Genomic DNA, 22,481 nt, shown 5'->3' with positions numbered 1-22,481 from the left:
AAGTTGTAGATACTGAGGACAGAGGATCATCCTGTGCTCCTCCTTTTATTATCCAGAATTTTGCTCCTGATGATTATGAGCATGCTATACATTTTATAGTGTAATGCTGTATTTCATGCTTTCTGTCAGCTTAAAAGGGGTAGAAATACCCTTGCCCTTTTTCCAATGTTCTTAGCATAGTGTTTGGCTTAGTAACTAGTTACTCATAGAAGACATTTACAATGAACTGGAGGTGGAGTATGCACTATTTGCTTCATGTGATGCTCTCAGATAGTGGAAACAATCCCTTGCAGTTGGTAACTAACAAAGAGGCAGATGGAACACAGAAAAGTTAAGTCACTCATCCAAGGGCTTAAGAATAGTGATTGATGAAGCATGTCCTCAAACTCAAGCTGTTGAGTGACAAAGTCCTGCTCTAAAGGAAATGATGGGTTCAGCACAGAAGTCAGGGGCTGCAGTCCTCCCACAGTCTTAAAAACGATGTAAGGCTTGAGGAGTCTTCAAGTGGAGAGAAGAATGGCCCAATGTTTGAACTGGAGAACCTGAAAATAACTCAGGGTGACAGACTGAAGGCTTGGTGAGTAGGACCTCTGGGTGAGTGCAGAAGGGAAAGGCAGGAAGGAATCAAGAACACTAATGGGGTCAGGCTACAAGAGGTTCTGTGTGTCAAGTGAAGGAGTTTAGATTTCCATTAAAAAGAAAATGAGAAACTACTAAAGGGATGTGAGAGGATGACAAGGGAGAGTTCAATTTTATAAATGATTATATTTAATTGAGAAAAAACGTGTCTGCATTACGGGGTAGGATATGATATTTTGATTTATGTATATATAAATAAAATAATGTTTGTATATATTAGAGAAAATATATACATATGTATACTTTATAGAAAATGTATACATATGTACATATTAAAGAAAAATTATACAATGTACACGTTATAGAAAATGTATACAATTTTATACACCACAGAAAATACATACATTATAAAATGTATACGTATGCATATTTTATAAAATGTATAACGTATAAACATATAAATATATACATTAAAATTCCAGGTTAATAATTATCATATCAATCATTTCGTCAGTTTATCTTTCTGTGAGAGTGTATGTATGTGCATAGTTATGGCTTACAAAGAACAAAGTACTCTGCCACTGAGCTACACACCCAGCCTTTTTTCTGTTTTTCATTTTGGTACAGGGTCTCATTAATTCGTTATGCTGCCTTTGAACTCACTCTGTAGCTCATTCAAAATACAAAATTGCTGTCTTCCTAAAAGTCCCCCCACCCTGACTGCTGAGCAGCTAGGATTACAGGGCAGGGCCTGCAGAACACTTGAGATATCAAATTTCTAATTTGGCTGAAGAGAGTTCAAATGTTAGATTGTCATACTCTGAATATGGTTATAAACAGAACAAATGTTTCGGAGCTTGGCTAAATGAGATGTTTTATATTTAAATAGGATGTGTGCTTGTGTATCTCCGTAAGTATGACCCAGGGGAAGATCACTGGTGAGCAGAGAGGCAGGGGTAAGCATCCCCAATCCCACCTGTATTCTAACACAAGGCCTGTTGGGTGAAGCCAACAGACATACTAGTCCAGAAGTCTCTATTCCTATTCAGATGGATAATTACATCGAAAAATCAAACCGTTTGGTGTCCCTATCCATGTACTTCATGTTAATACTAACATAGTTACTAATAGTAAAAGGGTACATAATGGAGAAGTGAAATCAGCATTTGAAGACAAGTTCAGTGAAACAAAGCGTTGTCTCATGCTAACAGTTTCAAACAGCTCAGTTAAAACAACTGACTGTTCCTCAAGGACATGGGGACACTTATTTTGCCCTCCCCACTCTGGCATCAGCCATTTGCACAAGGTTAGGAATATAGGACACATATAAAATCTCTGAAATCCAATAAGTACTTGGAAAAGCTGTTGTCAAAAATTTGGATCTGGGATGGGATTTCATGAGAAGAAAGGAAATGTAGACAACATTAATGAATTCCATCCTTCTTGCCTTTCTTCATCCCTCCATCCCTCTTCTATTCTATTTGTCCCTCTTCCTTCTTGCACCTTTCTCTCCCATCTTTTCTCTTTTACTATTGCCCCCATCCTCCTTCTCTTTATCCCCATCCTTTTCTTCCCTTGTCTTCCCTGGCCCACCTTATGGGGACATTCTACTGTCTTGGAGCTAGTGACACTGAGACAACAAGTTCCTTGCTGACCTAAACAAGCTATTAGTCTAAGAGAAATGATACATGTAAGCAGATTCATCACCAGGTAGGCACAGTGACCAACAGGCAGCCTGAGCTGCTATATATCAAGACTATGACTCATAATAAAACAAAATAAAAATTTAAATAGATAGATAGGTAGATAGATAGATAGATAGATAGATAGATAGATAGATAGATGTTAGCTAGATCTATATATATAAAGAGCTGTTAACAGTATTTGACCTATATGTCTTAGAGCACAAACGATAGAGAGGAACTGCAGAAGATAGAGTTCAGAGAGATCAATAGTCTTTTCTAGGCCCTAACCATAAACCAATACCTACCCTTACAGAAAGCAGGGTTGGGGGGGAGTGGGGAGAGGAGAAAGTAGGGAGAGGTACAAGGAGAAGAAGAGAGAGTGGAGGAAGATTGAAAGGGAGGGGCTTGCAGAAAAAACTATCAATTTAGAGGAAGGAGAGCTGAGCAACTTCTTGTAACAAGAAATTGAAAGATGAGGCCACAAGAGGAGATGTCAGATTTCAGGTAAAGGAAATAACTTTGTAGAATTTTAAAAAGACAGTTACAAATTCATTTAACTTAAAGGCAAGTCAGGTGGGCTGGTGAGATGGCTCAGTGGGTAAGAGCACCTGACTGCTCGTCCAAAGGTCCGGAGTTCAAATCCCAGCAACCACATGGTGGCTCATAACCATCTGCAACAAGATCTGACGCCCTCTTCTGGAGAGTCTGAAGACAGCTACAGTGTACTTATGTATAATAAATAAATAAATAAATAAATAAATAAATAAAAAAGAAAAATAAGAAAAATGAGATTTACCTCTGGGTAAATACATTTACATACTGAAAAAATTAAAAAAAAAAGGCAAGTCAGGTAAAATAAATGAGTCCAGGAATCAGCCAACAGCAACATCACAGCTTAAGGGACTCCACAATCCACCGAGGAAATAACCATCTGAGGCCAAGGAGAACCTGGTCCTCCTAGTGAACAAAGATGTCATCGCTCCCAGTCAACACTATTGGGAAACTTTCATCTAGGGGTTTCAAGTCATTCACATCTCAAGAATAAGTTGACATGAGAGTTTTGATATGAAGTGTGTTGGTTTTAAAACTGGCTTAATAAGTATGATTTAGAAGGGTGTTATCTGCTAAACAACCCTGCTGGCTGGGCTTGGTGGGTACCATTAATTCATATCTTAAAGTGGTGAGCAAGAGATCAGGGGAAGCTCCCTGGAGGGCTTATGATAAGTGATTCCATGACATTTAGTACATTCTGCAATGAGGACCAGTTTCTAAGGAAGATGGACAGGTACCTTTAATTAATTATCTAACCTTATCTCCACACTCATTCCCCAGGATCTCTTACCATGCTGAGCTGCTTGCAGTTCGCATGCACCACTGTGCTCTGTCATTTAGTCTCATCTCTATCACTCCTGGGATTGGTTCAAAGTATCTCCCTAAAAAGATGTGTTCAACTCTTAATTCCAAGAACCTGTAAATATCTCCTCACTTGAAAAAAAAAAGCATCTTTGCATATATAATTCAATTAGGAATTTCAGGGTGGGAGCAACCTGGATTTTGGCTAGGTCCTACGTCACAAAGGCATTGTGATATAACAAAAATAAAAGAAGATATAGACAGAGGGGAAGAATACACAGGAAAAGTGCCTGTGGATGTGCCCTGGTGGTAAAAGGCTGTGAAAGTATTTGCTAGTTATTCTGTTGATTACATTGGGAGTTTACCCCCAACTCCCATCTGCACCTGGTGCTGATCAAAGACTGAGTTTCTTGCCTATACCACCTCTGACCTCTGACCTAAGTGCTCAGTAGTTGCTTGTTAAACTGATTAATGCATAAGAGATTCAATGGTTGTTTCCAATGTTTCAAAGTTACCCATTTATTCATGTGGTTTTATTTTTAATTTTATTAGTGTGTGTGTTTGTGTGCATGTGCGTGTGTGTATGCACGCATATATGCATGCATGTGTGTTCATGTACTATGGCCAGATTTCAGGGGTTGCTCAGGTTCTGTGAAAGGTGGGTTCTAGGGATTGAATTGAGGTCACTGATCATGGTGGCAAGCACTTTTGCCTGTTGAGCATCTCACCAGCCCTAGTTTTATGACTTATATTCTAATTGCTGTAAATTGGTATGAAATCAAATCTATATATTATGAGGTCTTTTAGAAATGTCTAGTACTGACTGAGAAAATGATTTAAAAAACAAAGACCATGATCTGTGACTTTAATGAGAAGGATAAAAGTTAGTGATTAAGAGATGATCCAGGGAAGAGTGGGAGAGCTCACGGTTAGTAAGACAGCAACCTGGTGTGACATGTCTCCTCAAGCAACCAAGTAACCATCTCCCAGTCAAGAAGCAAACAAACAAAAAATACAACTACATTTGGCTCAGTTTAGGGGTGTCTGTGTAAACGATAGAGCCTTGCCTTGCTTTGATACTTATGTTTGTAAATTATAGCATTTAGGAAACAAAATAAAAGAAACTTTACAGAGAATTCATCTGCTCCTAAAACGTGTTCCAAAACTATTCTGAAGTTTGTAGAGAGGCCGCAGAGCTCTGAGTGTGCAGATGGTTAGAGTGAAAGGTCCATTATTATAGGTCACTACAGGACTAGCTACATCACTGGGAGTGTCAAGCACACTGTGATGGGGGATACCATGTTGAAACTCATTAGAGACTGAAAGACATGGAAAACAACATTGTAATCTAGCCTGGGTCCTTCTGAGCATGAATAGACTGTAAGTGAGTCCAGTTTACATAGATTTCCAGCTGCCTCTGTGTGTGATGTGTTCCACTTCTGAAAGGTACTTCAACAATGGCACAAAGAATGAATGGATCAAATCATACTTGACACGAATAAATGCTATGTAGACATTTTTATTAGTAACACGTTTTAGCAATGATGGGGCCTCAACTAAGGCTGCACGAATGGGAATGGGACCTGATCAACTAGGAAAGATAAGTTCAGTTTTACAATTTAATTCTGTCAGTTTTCACCCTGTTTGTAATAATCCCGAAGTTCTGGCCTGAATAACAACAGAGTTTTCTGAAATTAAAAGCGTCCAGTAAGAAAATGAAAATGGTGTGGGATAAGGCAAACCAATTACAAGGCAAAGTGAAAACCCTTGAAGTTCTGTTAAAAATAAAGCAGCTTAATGAGTGGGTGTGACTGTAAATCAACCTAATAGCAAGGCTAAAAAGAGCACTTACATATACAACCTCTCTCTCTCTCTCTCTCTCTCTCTCTCTCTCTCTCTCTCTCTCTCTCTCTCCCCCCCCTCTGTGTGTGTGTGTGTGTGTGTGTGCAGGCACGCGCACGCACACACATATGTGTGTGTGCTTTTTTTCACAGCCTTTGTTTAATGGGCTGACTGTGATGTCTTGTTCGACCCTTTCCAACAAGATGGTATTCCAAGAACCCCTTATTATGCCATGGCTATGTGAGTGGCCAAGGACTCTTGGGAAGAATCAAAATTCCACTTCAGTAACTAGAGAAACATTTATCTATCACCCAAACAAAGGGTACAAGTCAAGGAACCTGAAATTCTCCACTCTGTGCACCTGGGTGTATCCTTTAGTTTACTGACAGCATGGGGGCAGGCAGCAGGATGGGACCACTGAGAGAGTATGCACCAAGAGTACGATGGATTAGATCCTGGTGCCAGTGTGTACTGCCTGAGTGACTTGGGGTCAAGTATTAAGATCCTCTGAGCCTAGGTTTTCTCATCTTTAATTTAGCAGTTTGGTTTACTGCTACTTCAACGAAACACTTACCAAAGGAACTCAGGAGGAACAGGTTTATCTCATCTTACAAATCCTAGGTCATAATCCATCACTGAGTAATGTCAAGGAAATAGCTCTGGGAAAGGACCTGGTTCCAGGAACTTAAATGGCAATGGATAGATGGTACTTGCTAATTAGTTACCCATGGATTCCTCTGTTACCTTAAACAGCCTAGGTCCATTTGCCTAGGGATAACATTATTTGCAGTAGAGTAGACCCTTGTAGAACAATTTAGTATTAAAGTATATGCTTTCAGGACATGCTCACATGCAAATCTAATGGAGGCAATTTATCAGTTAAAATTTGGTCTTCCCTGGCTTGTCTTAATTTTTCAGAGGTTGATGAAAACTAACAGTGCCAAGGAGTATCTATGGCATGGGGCTACAAGAATTAAATAAGAAAATCCACATGTGTAGCCCTGGCACATGTTATACAAGGTAGCTACTTATTATTTGGCTGATCTTACAAATATAGGGTGCTCTTTTTTTTTTTTTTTTTCAAATGAGAATCAAACAGTGGCAAGTGTTAGGAGTTTTTTTACAAATCGTTCTGAACTTGGCTACTGAGGAGTTCAAAGCTGGACTTGGTGCTGGGGACATGACCAAGGAACTCCTGGATTCAGCCAGGGGCAGGAACCACCCACTAGCCAGTATCTTTAAACTGAACTCAGTTCATCCATATCCTCAGGCACTATAGGGACACCTAGGTTTGTCCTTGAAATGGGTGTAAATCCCCCTCAGGCAGGATCTACCACCAACCATAAGACTGATTAAAAATGCTCTGAGTGAGACAAAGTTAAAGAGCTAAAGCTGCTTGGCAAGCAGATGTTGGCAGATGTTGGCAGATGTTGGGGGCTATGTATCAGTGTTCAAGGGTGTTGCTTTTACTGCTCGAGGCTCTGATAGAATTGGCAGGAAAACGAAAGCATTTGATTTATTTAAACACCAGGAGCTATTTATTCAGAACCATCGATCCAGAGCTTCAGAAAGGCATGGCCTCCTATATCACAAGTATTTTCTCCTCTGAATAAGAATACTTTGAGCTGTTAGAGATATTAGAGGACAAGGCCAATGCATTGATTTAAAACTCAAAGTTCCAAATAATAAGCACTTAATAGATGGTTGCAGCTGTTTGAGCCAATCACTATACTTTCCTATGTCTAGACTACACTGATGCCACTATTAGCATCAAAGTAGCTTTACAATGATGTTCTTTAGCCTCGGGGGAAACTTATGATCTGAGGTAAAACTATACAAACAGCTACAAACCAAGGCTAATCTTAAGCCCTGTTAAGTGCTGCATTACTCAGACTGTTGGGGGTTAGAATATACTCAGGGGCGTGCTGTAAGAAGGATGCATCCCAAGTATAAGTAATAAAAGCTTGCAAAAATCAACCCTGCTGAATGTCTGCTGGTCCTTATCATTGCCATGCACTGGTCATTCTAAATGTTATCAGTGAAACCATAGTTCTGCCCCCTAAAGTCTTGCAAGGATTGTAACAAACAATAGTGTTTGTCTTTTGAGACAGAGTCTTACTGTGTAGGCATGAATGGCCTGGAACTGGCTACGCAGATGAAACTGGCCCCCAAATCCCACAGACACCAGCTTGCCCCTGGCTCCTAAATGCTGGGATTAAAGGTGTATGGCACCACACCTGGCTACATTTAGTGTTTTTAAAAGGTTACAGTAGTCTCCAACTCTCATGCCTAACCAACTACCTTCCTAGTCAAAACTGGAATTAAAAGCTACTTTTCAGGGAATGCACAGAGCCTTGTGTTTCTTACTGCAGAATGAAGTCAGTACAACACTATCAACTCCTAAAAAGGAGATGAGGGTTTGGAGCAATGGCTCAGAAGGTAAAGTGCTTGTCACACAAGCATGAGTACCTAAGTTCAGATCCCAAGCAGCTGCATAAAAAACTCAGAGTGACAAATGCCTGTAATATAGAAACTGGAGAATGCCCTGGCACATTTGTGCCCAGAGTTTTGTAAACAGCAAGTCCCTATTGTTGCGAGACTATGGGAAAGCCAACCCAAGGGAGCTGTTGATATATAATCCCTCTCAGTCTTCATCTTTCTCAGATAGGGGAAAAAGACAGATGAAAAATCTGCAGTTGATTCTAAACTCCGTCATTCTTGACTCGACCTCAGAGTCTTCTCAGCAGAAACCAGAAACAGTTTAAATAAGACCAAACCACAATTTGCCTTATTCAATGACCTGACCTAGAGTCTGTGAGTATGATAACTGGTTGTTCTTGCCAGCTTTGCCAGCTTTGTGGTGATTAGTTATATAGAGAGATATTAAGTGTAATGTTGCTTTAGGGTGAAATGATTATTGTACTTCTTCCTGAGTGTTGATATATACAGCTTTCAATTAGCACATTTTATTCCATAATTGTGAGTGCGTACTCTATTGTACCTGGAAGTTAATTCAAAGAATACTCAGCCACCCATTTATCCCTGGCATGTGGACTCAGCTATTCAGATCTGGCTGGGAAGCAGGCCGGTAAAAAAGCTGTGAATCTTCCAAGTGCTTTACAGCAACATTTAATGTCCCCAGGTCCCAGGTGTGCCATTGATGGCAGGTTTGATGGGAAACAAAGCACAAGTGTGCTAGCATGGCTATTAAAGATGAAAGGGACAATTTGTGTATTTCAATTCTTCCAATCTATGTGACTACTTAACGGTGCTTCATTATAGTGAAGATTTACATCAGTGGGAAAAAAATGTGAATATTCTGTTGGACAATTGAAAACTTTAGTTTATGTGTGAAATAAAATATGGATATCCTTTCATACTTAAAAATGTTTGTATTTTCCTATATTTATAACATTTATTCAAATTTTTATTTACTACTTTGTTGTTAACATGTTTTGAGTAGACATTGTGTGTGTGGGGGGGGGGGTGTTTGTGAGTGTACACATGTGTTTCTGCATGGGTGTGAATGTTTGTGCCAGAAATCCTCATTTCATGTCTTCCTCTCTTACTCTCCTTAGTTTTTGAAACGGTGGACCTCACCAAACTTCCAGGTTGCCAGTTTGGTTACACTGGACATCCAGTGGGATCCAGGGATCCTCCCGTCTTTGGTATCCCAGGATACAGCTCGATGCTGTTGCAGCCTGACCTGGATATCAAGGACTGAACTCAGGGTCCTCACACTTCTTTACCCACTGAGCAATTCCTCAACCCATTTCTATTTTTATATATTGTTGATTTTAAAAATAAAAAATATAAAGGATCCATAATTATTACCATCACATGATAATTATTTAAAAATAGTTTTTGATATAGGAGGGATGTTAAAAATGATCTGCTTTTAATGTCAAATGTAATTGGTGTGCCACCAAGAACAGAAACATTGGATTAAGATTAGATAAATCTTTAAAGAGGAGCTTAATTTTGGTAGAGATTAAGATTTTCTTCCTAACAAAGTACCTTGAGGGGATTAGAAATTTTCTTTCATGCATATAGCCTTCTGGGTGGGAAGCAATGATCTACCACCAGAACAAAAATCATTGGGTGTGGTCTTCCTGAGTGCCCTGACAGATGGGCTCCCAGCACATTACTTGAACTCAGTTGTTCCTGTGGCTGACATGGGGCAGATACAGAGAAGCATCTACTTCTTTGGCCAGCCAGAAGGCAGTAGGACAGGTAGGAGCACTGACTTATGGGTAGCAGTGGTACCCGGGCTAAGTAGAAGCATTGACTTATGGGTAGCAGTGGAACCCGGACTAGGTAGAAGCATTGCCTTATGAGCAGCAGTGGTACCCAGGCTGTACAATTCCAGCACTGTTCCTCATCTCACCTTTCCTATGGGTTGATTCTTGCTGGCCTCTATCTGGTCTCAGTGGCTCCCTCTCATCTGCTGAGACTCGTTTTTCATCCTCTCCTTTTATGTTCCTTTTGCCTGGCTCAGCCTGGCAAAATAACTCTCAATCAATTGCAGTGCACAACCCCTTCCAGAACACAGAGTGGCATGGGATTCTGGAAGATTATGAAGGCAATGGAAACATGGCAGGCTGTGTGAATGTGAAAGCAAAAGGACACAAATGAAAAGATCTACTATGCTTAGCAAATGGTAAAAATCTCTGCCCAGAGAAGAATTCACCTGAATTAAGAAGTGAACCCCTGAAAGGGCAGTCATGAAATGAAGGCAGTATCATAGCTAGTCCCAGCAGTCAGGACAAAAATGCCAAAGACTGGGTGACTTAAACTACAGAAATAGTTTGTACAATTCAGGAATTTGGAAGTCTAACAACCATGGTCAGGTTCTGAAGATAATGTTCCTGTAGGCCAGAAGATAGCAAGAGTGTTGCTGCATCCTCTCAGGGTACAGGGAGAGAGGAAGGACCCACTGTGGTTCCCGTTCCTACAAAGGCAATAATTCCATCTTGAAGGTCTACTTTTATGACCACACTAGGTACCTGGAGTAGCATGGGGTATAAACAAACCCTGTTTGCATATAAACTTTCTGTAGCTTATCACCTCTGTATAGTCATCTATGCTGTATCCAAGGCCTTATTGAATCTAGTTGAAGACTTTTTTAAAAGACCCCTGCAATATAGTTTGAACTGTGTTCTTTCTCTGATTCCTACATTGCTCTTCTACCCCACCATGTGATGGTATATCCAGATGGAGCCTTGGGAGGTGATTAAGATAATAAGGATAGGAGAGAGGACACAATTCAGCCTATATTGCAGGAGGGTTATTTTTAAAAACCTTCAACTAAAATCAAAAGGGCCTTGGATACATCATGTAAAATTGGGAGGGATAATAAGAGCCAGCTCCAGAAAGGTTCTATATGAACAGGGAAGTACTTAAAACTCGTGCTATTCCAGCACCTAGTGTGGGGTAGATGGGTGGGGGAAGCTATATTAAGAATCATTTTTAACAAGCACTTCGAACTGTCAAGGCCAGCAATACAAAGGCACTGAATTAAAACAGTAGGAACACAGAGAGTGAAAAGGAAAAGTCTGGAATCCAGAGATAGTTCAAAGGTGGAAGCAACAGAATTAGTCAGACATCTGGATGTGGGGGGTGCTAGAGAAGGAAGGGTTCAGAATGACTCATTTTATTACTGGGTAACTGGGAGGAGAAGAATGCCAATCATCAAGTCAGAAGACACACACACAGCTAAGTTAGAGCAGTGGCTGGGTTGACTCTGGTCTGGGAAATCTTAGGTTGAAGGAGCTTGTGGGGCATTACCTACATAGATATTTTTAGGAGTAGAGCCAAAAGAGATAGGAAAGAGATAAAGCCCAGTGAGAGAGTTTGAACTTCATTAGCAAAGATACTGAAGTGAGAAAGCTTGCCCTTGAGAGACTCAGTAACCTGTTCTTTGGGGGCAGGTAGATGGTTTTCTGATGCTTCAGTAAGGCATTTGCATGGGAGGAAAAAACAAAAAAACAAAAAAACAAAACAAACAAACAAAAAAAAACACTTGGAGAGGCTAAGGTTTTTAATGCCTTAAAGTGAGGGAAGCCAATACAGAAGAAAGGTGAAAAGCACCCTGGTAGGGAAAGAGGCCCTGGTTCATGGAGAAGAAAGCTAAGGCCAATCATCCTTCAGAATGAGCTTTACTAGGGGAGAGCCTCATAGCCCTGCAGGGCTCTGTGATCTGGCCTTGAGATGGGAGAGCAATTAGGAGGGATAGAGAATCCTACAAGGAACAGGTGCCTAAAGGCAAAAAGGGATTTCCTTTGAAAACATGGAGATATGCTTCCTCATGAGCAATAGTTTAAGGAGAGAGAGAGAGAGAGAGAGAGAGAGAGAGAGAGAGAGAGAGAGAGAGAGAGAGAGAGACCATGGACAGCACAGCAGGGAAAGAACCAAAAAGAGAAGAAAGGAGGAAGTGAAGGAAGAGGTTGTGTGTGTGGGGATGGGGCATGGGGGCAAAACCTGTGATCTAACTTGATCATGTGGTGAAGAAGTGTAAGTGTGTCTTTCTAGAACTTTCTTTATATATGGATAGCTACTGAAATTAGTGGACAGCTAATTGTGCCACTGTTAGCTGTTTGTTTTGATAGAGAGGATTTTAAGGATATATTTCTCTGCATTGTCCATAATCTAGCAATGCTAAGTACCTATGTAGAGGAAGAAAATAACAAACACACTGTGTGAAAAGTGCTCTGCACTGCAAGCCCTTGCTAATAATAATAATTTCAAGCCTCAGATTGCTGTACCATTATAGAGGAACTTCTGTTTGTGATTTAAAGCCAGTCATTCCACTTCCAGGATTTTCCTAAAATGGCATAAACAAATAGCTCATAGTAGACTGTGTTCGTAAGAACACAACCTTAAAAGTAATGGAACAGCAGAGGTTCTGAGAAATTGCCTGTATTTGAGCTATAGTTTTGGGTTCAGTTTGATGGCTGAAATTAAAGTGCTATAAGCTGTCCCTGGATATTGAACCACTTACATAAGGATACATTCGATGTGAGGGGAACCTCGTTAGATTGCGCGTCATGCTGGAAACCCCTTGTTGGGCAGTACCTTATAAACTATGCAAAAGAAAGCTACACAAGTGGTAGCTTTGCAGTAAATGTAGCTGGGGACAAAGGCTGGAACTTAATCAGGAAAGCTGAATTCTATAGTGTGGCTGATAGACTTGGCCACATGAACAATGGTGTCTGTCGGTGATGGTGTAAGAATCCCAAGCCAAGGCACACTCTGGGTACTGCTCCAAATGCAGTTCCCAGAGGAATTTCTGTCTCTGGGCTCTGGAGAGAATATTCAAGGGTCTCCAGCATCTCCAACCTTGGTCTCAGCCTGTGATGACTTCAGATCATGGCAGCTTTGATTCCTAGCACATTTCAGCTTTTAGAGACTAGGAATGTCATGTATATATTCTTTGAACTCCGTCTCATGGGCAGTAGGGATCTCAGTGTTTAGGGAGCTGGACAAATCCAAATCTTCATCGTCTGGAATCCTGTGACCATCTTCTCTGTCAGACCATTTTGAAACGTTGTCACAGGTTTAACTCAGTGTAAAGAGTGGTGCCAAGGTGCCTTCAAGAATGCAGTACGCATATGTGAAACTGGGTCAAAAGTAACTGTGTGAGGTGCTGCTTCTAGGCCAAGTCGTTTTCTCCCTACATATTGTTCATAACTGGAACCATGGAGTTTCATTACAAATCCTTTCTGCTCTGTTACCCTCTCTACTGCTTAAATCTCACAATTTTTCCCATAGAGCCACGTACCTGAGCCCTGAGTTCTTGCCCTAGGTATTATTGGGTTTTTTTTGTTTGTTTGTTTCTTGATCCTTGCCTTTGCTTCTGCGTCTCTTCCTGATGTTTCTTTTCCACTCTCTAAACTACATCCAACCTCAAGAGCTATCCAAGTGTCACTCACTTCTGAGGGACCCATCCCGCTGTCTGTCAAAAGTGGACAACGTGTGGCACTCACCATCACTTCCAGACAGACTGACAGTTGTAACTCCATTATATACCATGCTCAGGACAGATTTCTCTAGGTTTTAATGAATACTAAGCACACCGAAGTGGCTTCTAAAGACCCAGGGAAATGTACTAAATTCTCTTAAAACTAGAAACAAAACAACAAAAACTCATAGATTTAGGTTCAATAAGACTTTCAATACCTAAAACTGTCTTTTTCAGCTTGGTGATGGTGGTGCATGCTTCTACATGCCAGTACTCAGAAGGTAGAGGCATGCATATCTCTGTGAGTTCAAGGCCATCCAGAATAGGTTCCAGGTCAGCCAGGGCTATAGAGAGAAACTCTGTCTCAAAAACAAACAAAAAAACAAACAAGAAGCAAAACAAAAGTCCTTTTCATAGTAATACTGTCACTAAATACAATTTTGAAGATTTATATGGTGAAGGAGTCCCAAGGAGGCCCAGTGCCCAGTGTTCACAGTAGTTACAATGTCCCTGTCGTACCCTGCCCTGGGCTGCTGAGAACTCTTTTCCTAATGAGAATATCCAGCTGACTACAGTCCCCAAACTGTTCTGTTCACTCCCAAGAAAGCCCAATATAGGAATGTCTGTGACATTCTTTTCAATATTTGAAAAAAAAAAAAAAAGCACAGTGAATACTGTATTCACTGATAATAAGCCCACATGTTCTAACTAAAATGTCAGTGCTCTTTGCTTTTAGCCAGAAATAAGACAGCTGGAGGGCCCAGACTGCTCAGAGGTTCTGGCCCACTGTTAATGCAGAGACTCCTGGGGTATGACTGAAAAGCCAGATACAATACAAAACGTCCACATGTCAATCATAGAACATACAAAAATACGTCTTATTTCTAGAAGCCATGTCAGACAAAACTGTGCAGAAAAATATGCTTCAGTTAGTGTGGTTTTAATCATTCACTTAGCTGTTTATCATCAAACCACCCATTTATGTGATTTTATGTGTGCAATTTCAGAACAGCATCATTATTGCTTTATTGTTAAGAATAACTGTTTAATGTCTCTTCCCAAGGTAGTGTAAGAGATTGTGCATAAGATAGAAAAATTTAAAATGCCAAGTTGAAGAAAGAGAATGGAGAAAGGGATATAAAATGACTAAAAGGTCCCATAACAACAAATACATTAGAACACAGAGGGCATTTCCTACATGGCTTTTGTCTTTTCTCTCACCTTACACAGTAATACTGAGCTGAAAGCTGACAAGAAAAGTGTCAGTCGACTAATAATAACAGTTGTGACACCAGTCATTAAAGTCATACAGCATCGAACTGACCATGTGTCAAGAAATATTTTTGTATGTCTGAGCAGACAGTTGATCAAATTTGCTCCAGTGAAATATGAAGTACACTTATATACTTATACGCTTTAAGATTAAATTATTCTTATATATGCAAGTTTAGAGGATGGCTTAGTGATGGCACCTGGATCTCACCAGACAATGAAGATGAATAAAGAATGGAAGCCCAGAGTGTGTGTGTTCTACCCCATTTTTCCACTTACACATGATTTCAGATCTGTCTTATGAAGCTAATAGGGTGTGTTCTTCTAAGCCTTGTCTCAGCGTCATGAGATTTGTGGTTAGTATACAGGGTGTGCTGTGAGATCACTACAACAGAAGATTGTATGGCAAGGGAGGGAAGGATAATAATAATTTTTAATAAATAATAATAATAATTGGCCACTAGCACCAAGGTCAGAGGAAAGCAGTATCTATCTATCTATCTATCTATCTATCTATCTATCTATCTATCTATCTATCTATCTGTCTGTCTGTCTGTCTGTCTGTCTGTCTGTCTGTCTGTCTGTCTGTCTGTCTGTCTGATCTATCTATCTATCTATCTATCTATCTATCTATCTATCTATCTATCTATCTATCTATCTATCCTTATTCTGTCCACTATTCAGAGAAAAATTGGTAAATCATGTAATGGCCACAAATTCCTCCTATGGCATTATATCCACCTTTAACAATCTATTTGGACAACTCTTCCATCTACAGGTGCTCTGTGGTTTGCCTGGATAGATAGAGCATCGTGATGAAATGCCAAGGGAACCAGGAACATAAGTGTCCAGGTACATTAAAGTTTGGGGCTTCAACGTTTTGGAAGGTTGTGTTGAGACACAATCTGGCAAGTTAACCAAGAAAGACCTCCCAGGAATGAGAGAAGGCCACTTATTCCGGTTGTACCAACTGTGGCAAACTCCAGCTGACTGCTGAGCTGACTCAGACCCAGGAGAGAAGTTGTGACTGTCTCCTAGCTTTAGAGTGGGCCAATATGGAGTACCACACAACGGAAATTAAGGGCCAATGACTTAACAACTCTGGTTTATTACTTCTTTTTTAAGTTCTTAAATTTTTATTTTAGGTGTTCAGGTGTTCTACCTGCATAAATGTCTATGTACCCTGTACATGCCTCATGCCTGAAGAGGTCAGAAGAGGGCATCAGACTCCCCTGGAGCTGGAATTACAGATTGGTTATGAGTCACCATGTGGGTATTGAGATTGACATTCAGATTCTTACATTCTATAAGAGCAGCCAATGGTCCTAACCACTGAGCCATCTTTCCAACCCCCTTATTATAATTATTTTTATTACAAGAAAAAATTAAGGTCATATTTGAAGATTACCAAAAGATCTGAGAGCATGCTTTTCTGTTTCAAATTGTATGGATGTACCAGAAATTAATCAAACATGGTCTTTCAATCTCAACTTTGAAGTTTTTTTTTTTTTCTTACTTGCTTTTAATTTGAAAACTCATTACCAGAAAGCCAAATTTAAATATTATTTTAGTAAAATTTAGCACTGAATTAGAAATTTGAGAACCGAGGGTTAAATAAGTTTTAGATTATTCCTTCAACCAGGGAAACTAATAGCATTTGTAAAAAATAGGATTAGGGATTTTTTCCCTCTATAACTTCTTAGTCAAGCAAAAGAAATATCCACAATCAAATTATCCCCGAAAGCCTTAATTTAAGTCAGATCCTATGAGAGAGTTCAAATTCCTTGGGTTTATGCTAAGCCACACAGTGAAGCGCCAAACGAATATTCCTCAGTTCATTTTCACATACTGGAATCTCTTCATTCATATGAGTTCACATATGCCCTAACATTAAGAAAACAAATCTGTACACATGATCATGAGATCATTTTCATAAAGAATACTGCTCAGAAGGCCATTCTTTCTTAAATACCTACTTGTTAAACTTCTGGCAATCATTCTATGGGACCAAATTATTTTGAAACACGCAGCTTTTTTATTGTGAAATTTTCCCAAGGTGTCACTAGTGAATCTGGGGTAAAAATCCATTTGTATATAAGTTCAAATATAATGGCAAACCCTGACTGGAAATCCTGTGTTTGCAGCAAGAGTTATATTCAGAGTTGCCATAGCAGCCACCCACATTCTCTCTCGCACACACAAAGGGGCGGCGAGGAAAGAAGAGAAAGCAGTTAGCAGAGAACAGAATCTATTGTTGAAAAGACAGAGGTGCCCATCATCGTAATTACAAGCAGGGATCCTAACTCCGTCTGAACAGTATTTAATGATAGAAGATGTCTTAGCACAGGATTGCTCTCTAATCTCCTTACCATGTACTCTCAGCTTTAAACTGTACAGGATGGGGAAGTAGTGCAGGAGAAAGGGGTATTTTGGATAACGATGACCAAACAAGAGCTAGCAACATTTAGTGTTTCTCTATTTGAGATATCTTGAAGAACTTCATCACCAGGAAAAGCTATGGTTCAATAGATCTGAACAAAGTATTTTACTCTCTCGGTATCTCCGGCTATAAATGAGTGAAATGTGTACCAAGAGTTACACCCTTTAAAAAATCCATTATACATGATGAATTATTAAATACAAATAATCATAAATAGATGCTAACATTTAGTAACATGTAAAAAAAAAGTTAAGGCCTGAACCAGAATAAATGTTCAGTAAATGTCTGCTAAAGTCATTATAATTAATTATTATTAATAAAGTATGTAAGTTTTCCTTGTGTTAATATGCTAAGGTTTACAAAGCATGAGTTTCTAAAAGAAATACCTGCAGGTGATCAGCAAAAGAGAGGTCTAAAATATAAAGAGTCTGCTACATAAGAGGCCACTGCATTGTCCTGTAAGAATGTCGTTCGAGGACAATTTAGGAAACTAAAACATCTAAGTATTTTATTCTAGCTGCATATTCATCACCACTGACAAAGCCTGGATTCATAGAGAAATCTATCATCTATTAGTACTCAGAGAGGGTGCAGTCTCTGGATTCTGAAAGCGCTCTGCAATTTCCCTCCTGTCATTGTTTGATCACATATTCATGTGCAGATATATTTAGAGTCCCTATAACGGATACAAAAAGTCAACATCAGATTTAAATGAAGGCAGTAGATGGAAAACTGCCTCCTGCCTTGTGATTCACTCATTTAAAATCTTCCTTGTAAGACTGAGTGCTGCATCTTCCAGCAGAGCAGAAGCTTGCAGTCAAGCAACTTGGTGAATAGGGAAGAATGTGCATGTAAGCACATTTCATTCAAGGAAGAAAGGTACCTCACAATGTATAGGAGAATGCAATGCTGATAGGTTAGAGAAACTAAGGGATTCGAAAACATATTTGGGGAGCAGAGTGAACAGGCACGAAGGGAACTGTAACAAATATTTTACATCAGTCAGCAGGAAGTAGCATACAAAATGATGGGGCTTAAGAATGAATCCCAAGTGCTATACAAATTTCCTTGATAGCATCATTTTTAAAGAGCAAGCAGTGAGGGGCACAATTATCATGGTTCATAGGCTTAAAATTAGGTCTCAGTCCAAGATTTGAGATGCTAAAATGGACCGATTACCACAAACCTGAGGCTACCCTAAACTGCATGGTGGATTCTAAACCAATCTGGATAAAATGCTATGTTGAAAAAAAAAAAAAAAATGAACCATGGCAATCTAAAATGTGTACTCCGTGACCTCGAAATTTATCTTGCACTGGAAATGTTATGCACATTGGTACTTTTTTTTTTCCATTTTAAGGTTTTCTTCTACTTAACAATCTTTATTTCCAGCCTTTGAGAGAAATATCACTAGGTAGTGCTAGAGACTCTCTATGCTTTTAATGGCCTTCTGACATGATTATATTAGAAACACTCCCATCATCGAAGAGCTTCTGGAGTATAAAAATAATTCTGAGCTTTTTCAAGCCATTAGAAATAATCAAATTTTGCTTTCAAGCTGGGCCAGATGTTTTTATTTTTATTTCTTTCCACATTTTTTTTTCTTGTTATGTTGAAAGCAGAAAGGAGTAGAGCTTGGAGTAACTGAGAAGAAGGAGCTCCACAGACTTCTAAACTCTCTGAATGTCTCACCACAGTTTATGGAGAAAACCATGGAGAACAAGTTTGTAAGTTTGTAGTTCAGCCCTACAGCTGCACACCCGCTGTTGTTGGTGGAAAAGCTGAGGACATATGCTGGAGCCAAGAACTCTCTGCCAAGGCTGCCATTTCCCCATCCCTGCTGTCAGTAACAAGCAACTGTGATCGGTCATCCCTACTTCAAGGTCTGAGGATACCTACATTCAGAGCCTAGATCCGACCACCAAAATGATGGCAAACACTCACCAATAAAAGGAAAACATAATATCCAGAGTTATTTTTGTTACTTTTATGAGGAAATATTAAAATACCAATCCAGATATTATAATGATGTAATCACTAGTAACAAAAGAGACTCTGAAATAAGAGTTCCTTCTCCACCAGCAGCAGAGAATCTAAGAGCTTGAGTGGGCAGCCAGGAGCCCAGACAGTTCTCTAAATTACACCATTACAACAGCGTAGGGATTGCTAAGGAGCAAATTTGTTTCCATTGAGTCTTATTTAATATGAAGATAAACATGTTTACTAACGGAAATTCCAATGGCAATATTTTATTTTATGAAATCAGCTACCCACACATGACCTAAAGAGAGCCAGCCGAGTTAACATTATCACAGAACAACCAGCAATGATTAGAAATAGACTTAATGGCCAACAGAAAACCATTATTGTTCCCTGTATGACTCGCATTAAGGTGCAGAAAAGAATTTCACCCTTGGAAGAAGGCAAACACTTGGAAGAAGGAGTAGGCGCTGTTGGTCCCTGCTTACCGTCAGATACATGGCAGCATAGACACTCAGGGCAGCCTCTTTGGATGGGAATGTTTTCCTTGCTCGCATGATGAGGTCTGGGTTGCCTGTGCATGCTTCCTCCCCACTGATAAACTGTGTGTACTGCTGACACCCAAGCGCTGTGTAGTTAGGCTTACACAAAGCCAGAAAGTGTGGAGCCAGGTTTCCTGTAACCACTTGCCCAGCATTTACAAAGATATCTGTAGCAAACAGTCCAAATGCATAAATTCCTGAGAAAGAAAGACAACAAACAGTATTAGCTTTCCTTTTTTCTTAAAAAATAACTTTATTCTATAATTTGCCAATATGAAAATATTTTAGAAACTATGCCGCATTCCATACATGCGTATTCTCAGTTCTTTACATTTTACCTCTCCTTGGCTTCTTACTTGGCTTTCTGGCATCGTTAGGGGTGTTAAATTATTTAACATATTGAGCTGTCTACCACTGGCTACATTTTCATGCATGGCAGGTTTGTAAGACATAAAATAAAGGAAGAAAATATATTCTGAGACTATGTTTGGGTGATGCAGGTTTTTAAATGAAGAGACAGTTCCCCTGAGAGAAGGCATTTGAACATGTTTTACTAATGTTAGCAAGCTCTTTTTCTTCCCCCCATTTTTGACATTTATTTTAAATCACACCAACACAAAGTAAAAACAGTTGTGTCTCTTTGATGATGCATCCTAAGCCCATTCACACGGGTAACACCTCCTCTGGAGGCACCAGCTAGCAGGAAAATCTAATGCCATCAGCTTCCATCTAAATATCATGGAGAAATCTTAAGCGGAATGTTCGTAGATTTAATTTCTACATTGCCTTCAGAAACACATTTGTCAAAGGCACAGAACAGCTACCAAGGGCCCCACTTTATCTTGTATAGATTTGCTTTCTAGTTATCTGCTTTGGAACGAGTTAGGGAACAAGCAGGTAATCAAGGCCCTAATTCTCAACTGTCTTAACAGCATTAATATTTCTTTACTGTGGTTACCTCAAAGTACAAATTTCAATATGCAGAGTTTATTCTCCTTTTGTTGTTGTTGTTGTTGTTGTTTGTTTGTTTGTTTTTTCAAGACAGGGTTTCTCTGTGTAGCCCTGGCTGTCCTGGAACTCACTTTGTAGACCAGGCTGGCCTTGAACTCAGAAATCCACCTGCCTCTGCCTCCCAAGTGCTGGGATTAAAGGCGTGTGCTACCACCGCCCAGCTTATTCTCCTTTTTTTAATAAACTTAGATTTGCTTTTTTAAAAGCATTTTTTTAGCTTGAAGGTCACTGGCCATTCACCCCATGAAAGCTACAAAGGCCAAATAAATTTCTAGTATTAGATGGGTGCATGTCCTTTTCATTTTTAAAATATTATAGAAGATTTTTTATGATCAAAAATTATTTTTCTATCTCAGTAAAATAATTCTTGTCATTAATATCAATGATATGCATCAAATACAGCATTTAAAGGTATGCTTTCAATGTGAAGATATCTACTGGTTTCTTCACAAAGAGGTAGTAAGGATTTTTATTTTATCTTTATTTTATCAAGATTTGTTTGTTTATTTTATGTTACAGGTATGTGTATGCCCCTGGGTATATATTTGTGCAATACATCTGTGCAGGGTCCCACAGAAGTTAGAAGACAGCATTTCTGATGCCCTGGAGCTGGAGTAACTGGTGGTTCAGAGCCACTTGTTGCGGGTTTTAGGACTAAAACCCAAGGCCACTGCAAAAGCAGAATGCACTTTTAACTGCTGAGCCATTTCTCCATCTCCAAGGACTTTTAAGCATATGGCAATATAATTTTCCCAAAAAGTTTGTCTATTAGAAAGTCATATTAATTTTATTATAAAGGTAAAATGTTCTTCTTTTTGGCTATGTATTTCAGAACTGTTTTTCTAAGCCTTCCGTGACTGGCTGTTGTACTGGGAAATCACCAAGAAAGTTGCAAAGGATCAACTAGCGATCCAGTATTAAATATTGTTCTAATTTTCAAAATATTGCGTAAGATTTCTTTGTTTACAGAAACCTACATGTAACAAAACTCTGAGTATACAAATGTCAAGGTGATAGAAACATTGAGTTTTTCTCTTTTATGTTTTGAAAGAAAACAGCAAGCATCTCTTTTTTAACTTCTTAGCAGTGGCTAAAAATCATACCAAAGATATAGAAGCAGAAAATTAGGAGAGGCAGAGAATTGGGAGCAATTTGATGCCAGTGAGATGTTAATGCACACAAGTGCACATATTTTTGTCCCTCGGGAATATTGAAGAAAAGCACTGGATCTGAAACACCTATACTCCTTGAAATGTAGGCTAAGATGTACTCATTTTCTTAACTAAACTGTTCTTTTTATCTAGTGTAATAGGTCTCCTTGTTTAAAATAGAAATACCGAGAAGAGTATAGAAATGTCTCTTGATACTTGAAAAGTTTCCAAATATGTCTTAGAACTGAAATGTCAGTGTCTCAGGTCCAAAGCCAGTATTGCTGTTGATGGCACAGATAATTTTCAGAATGGGATCCTGTAGGCATGGCCACTCTTTTGACCCAAAGAACAAAGTCCCTATGCAAAGTGCAATGTTTTTATGTGGTGTTGCTTTAATTACAACTTTCATTGTATTATAGCAGATGAGAACACTCAGGTCACCATGAAGGAGCAAAAATGAAAGGAAATTTATAATATTAATAAGGAACATGGAAGTGATAGGCACACTTCCCATTTGTGCACATGTTCTTATGTCCTTTACAAATAGGTGTGCAAATGCAGAGGCTGTTTTACTTCAACGACCCAACCAAATTTACTTAATAATACTTAGGAACATACTCATTTCAAGAACTTTTAGTTTTGCAAATGTTATTGCTTGCTACTTCT

At 39.3% G+C, this 22,481-nt stretch overlaps 1 protein-coding gene across 3 annotated transcripts in view; it reads right to left on the bottom strand.

The window, feature by feature from the left end:
• Positions 1–22,481, bottom strand: part of Plppr5 (phospholipid phosphatase related 5) — a 111,827-nt gene that overhangs the window by 43,873 nt on the left and 45,473 nt on the right. For all 3 annotated transcript variants that reach the window (XM_029537981.1, XM_021196412.2, XM_021196413.2), the window contains one exon: positions 19,600–19,850. In XM_029537981.1, the coding sequence (XP_029393841.1) occupies positions 19,600–19,850 (251 nt within the window). The remainder of the gene's footprint in view (positions 1–19,599; positions 19,851–22,481) is intronic.

This window comes from Mus pahari, chromosome 4 (assembly GCF_900095145.1).
Source record: "Mus pahari chromosome 4, PAHARI_EIJ_v1.1, whole genome shotgun sequence".
Classification (NCBI taxonomy): Eukaryota; Metazoa; Chordata; class Mammalia; order Rodentia; family Muridae; genus Mus; species Mus pahari.
Note: the sequence above shows the minus strand (reverse complement) of the source record. Positions and strands in the feature narration are given on the sequence as shown.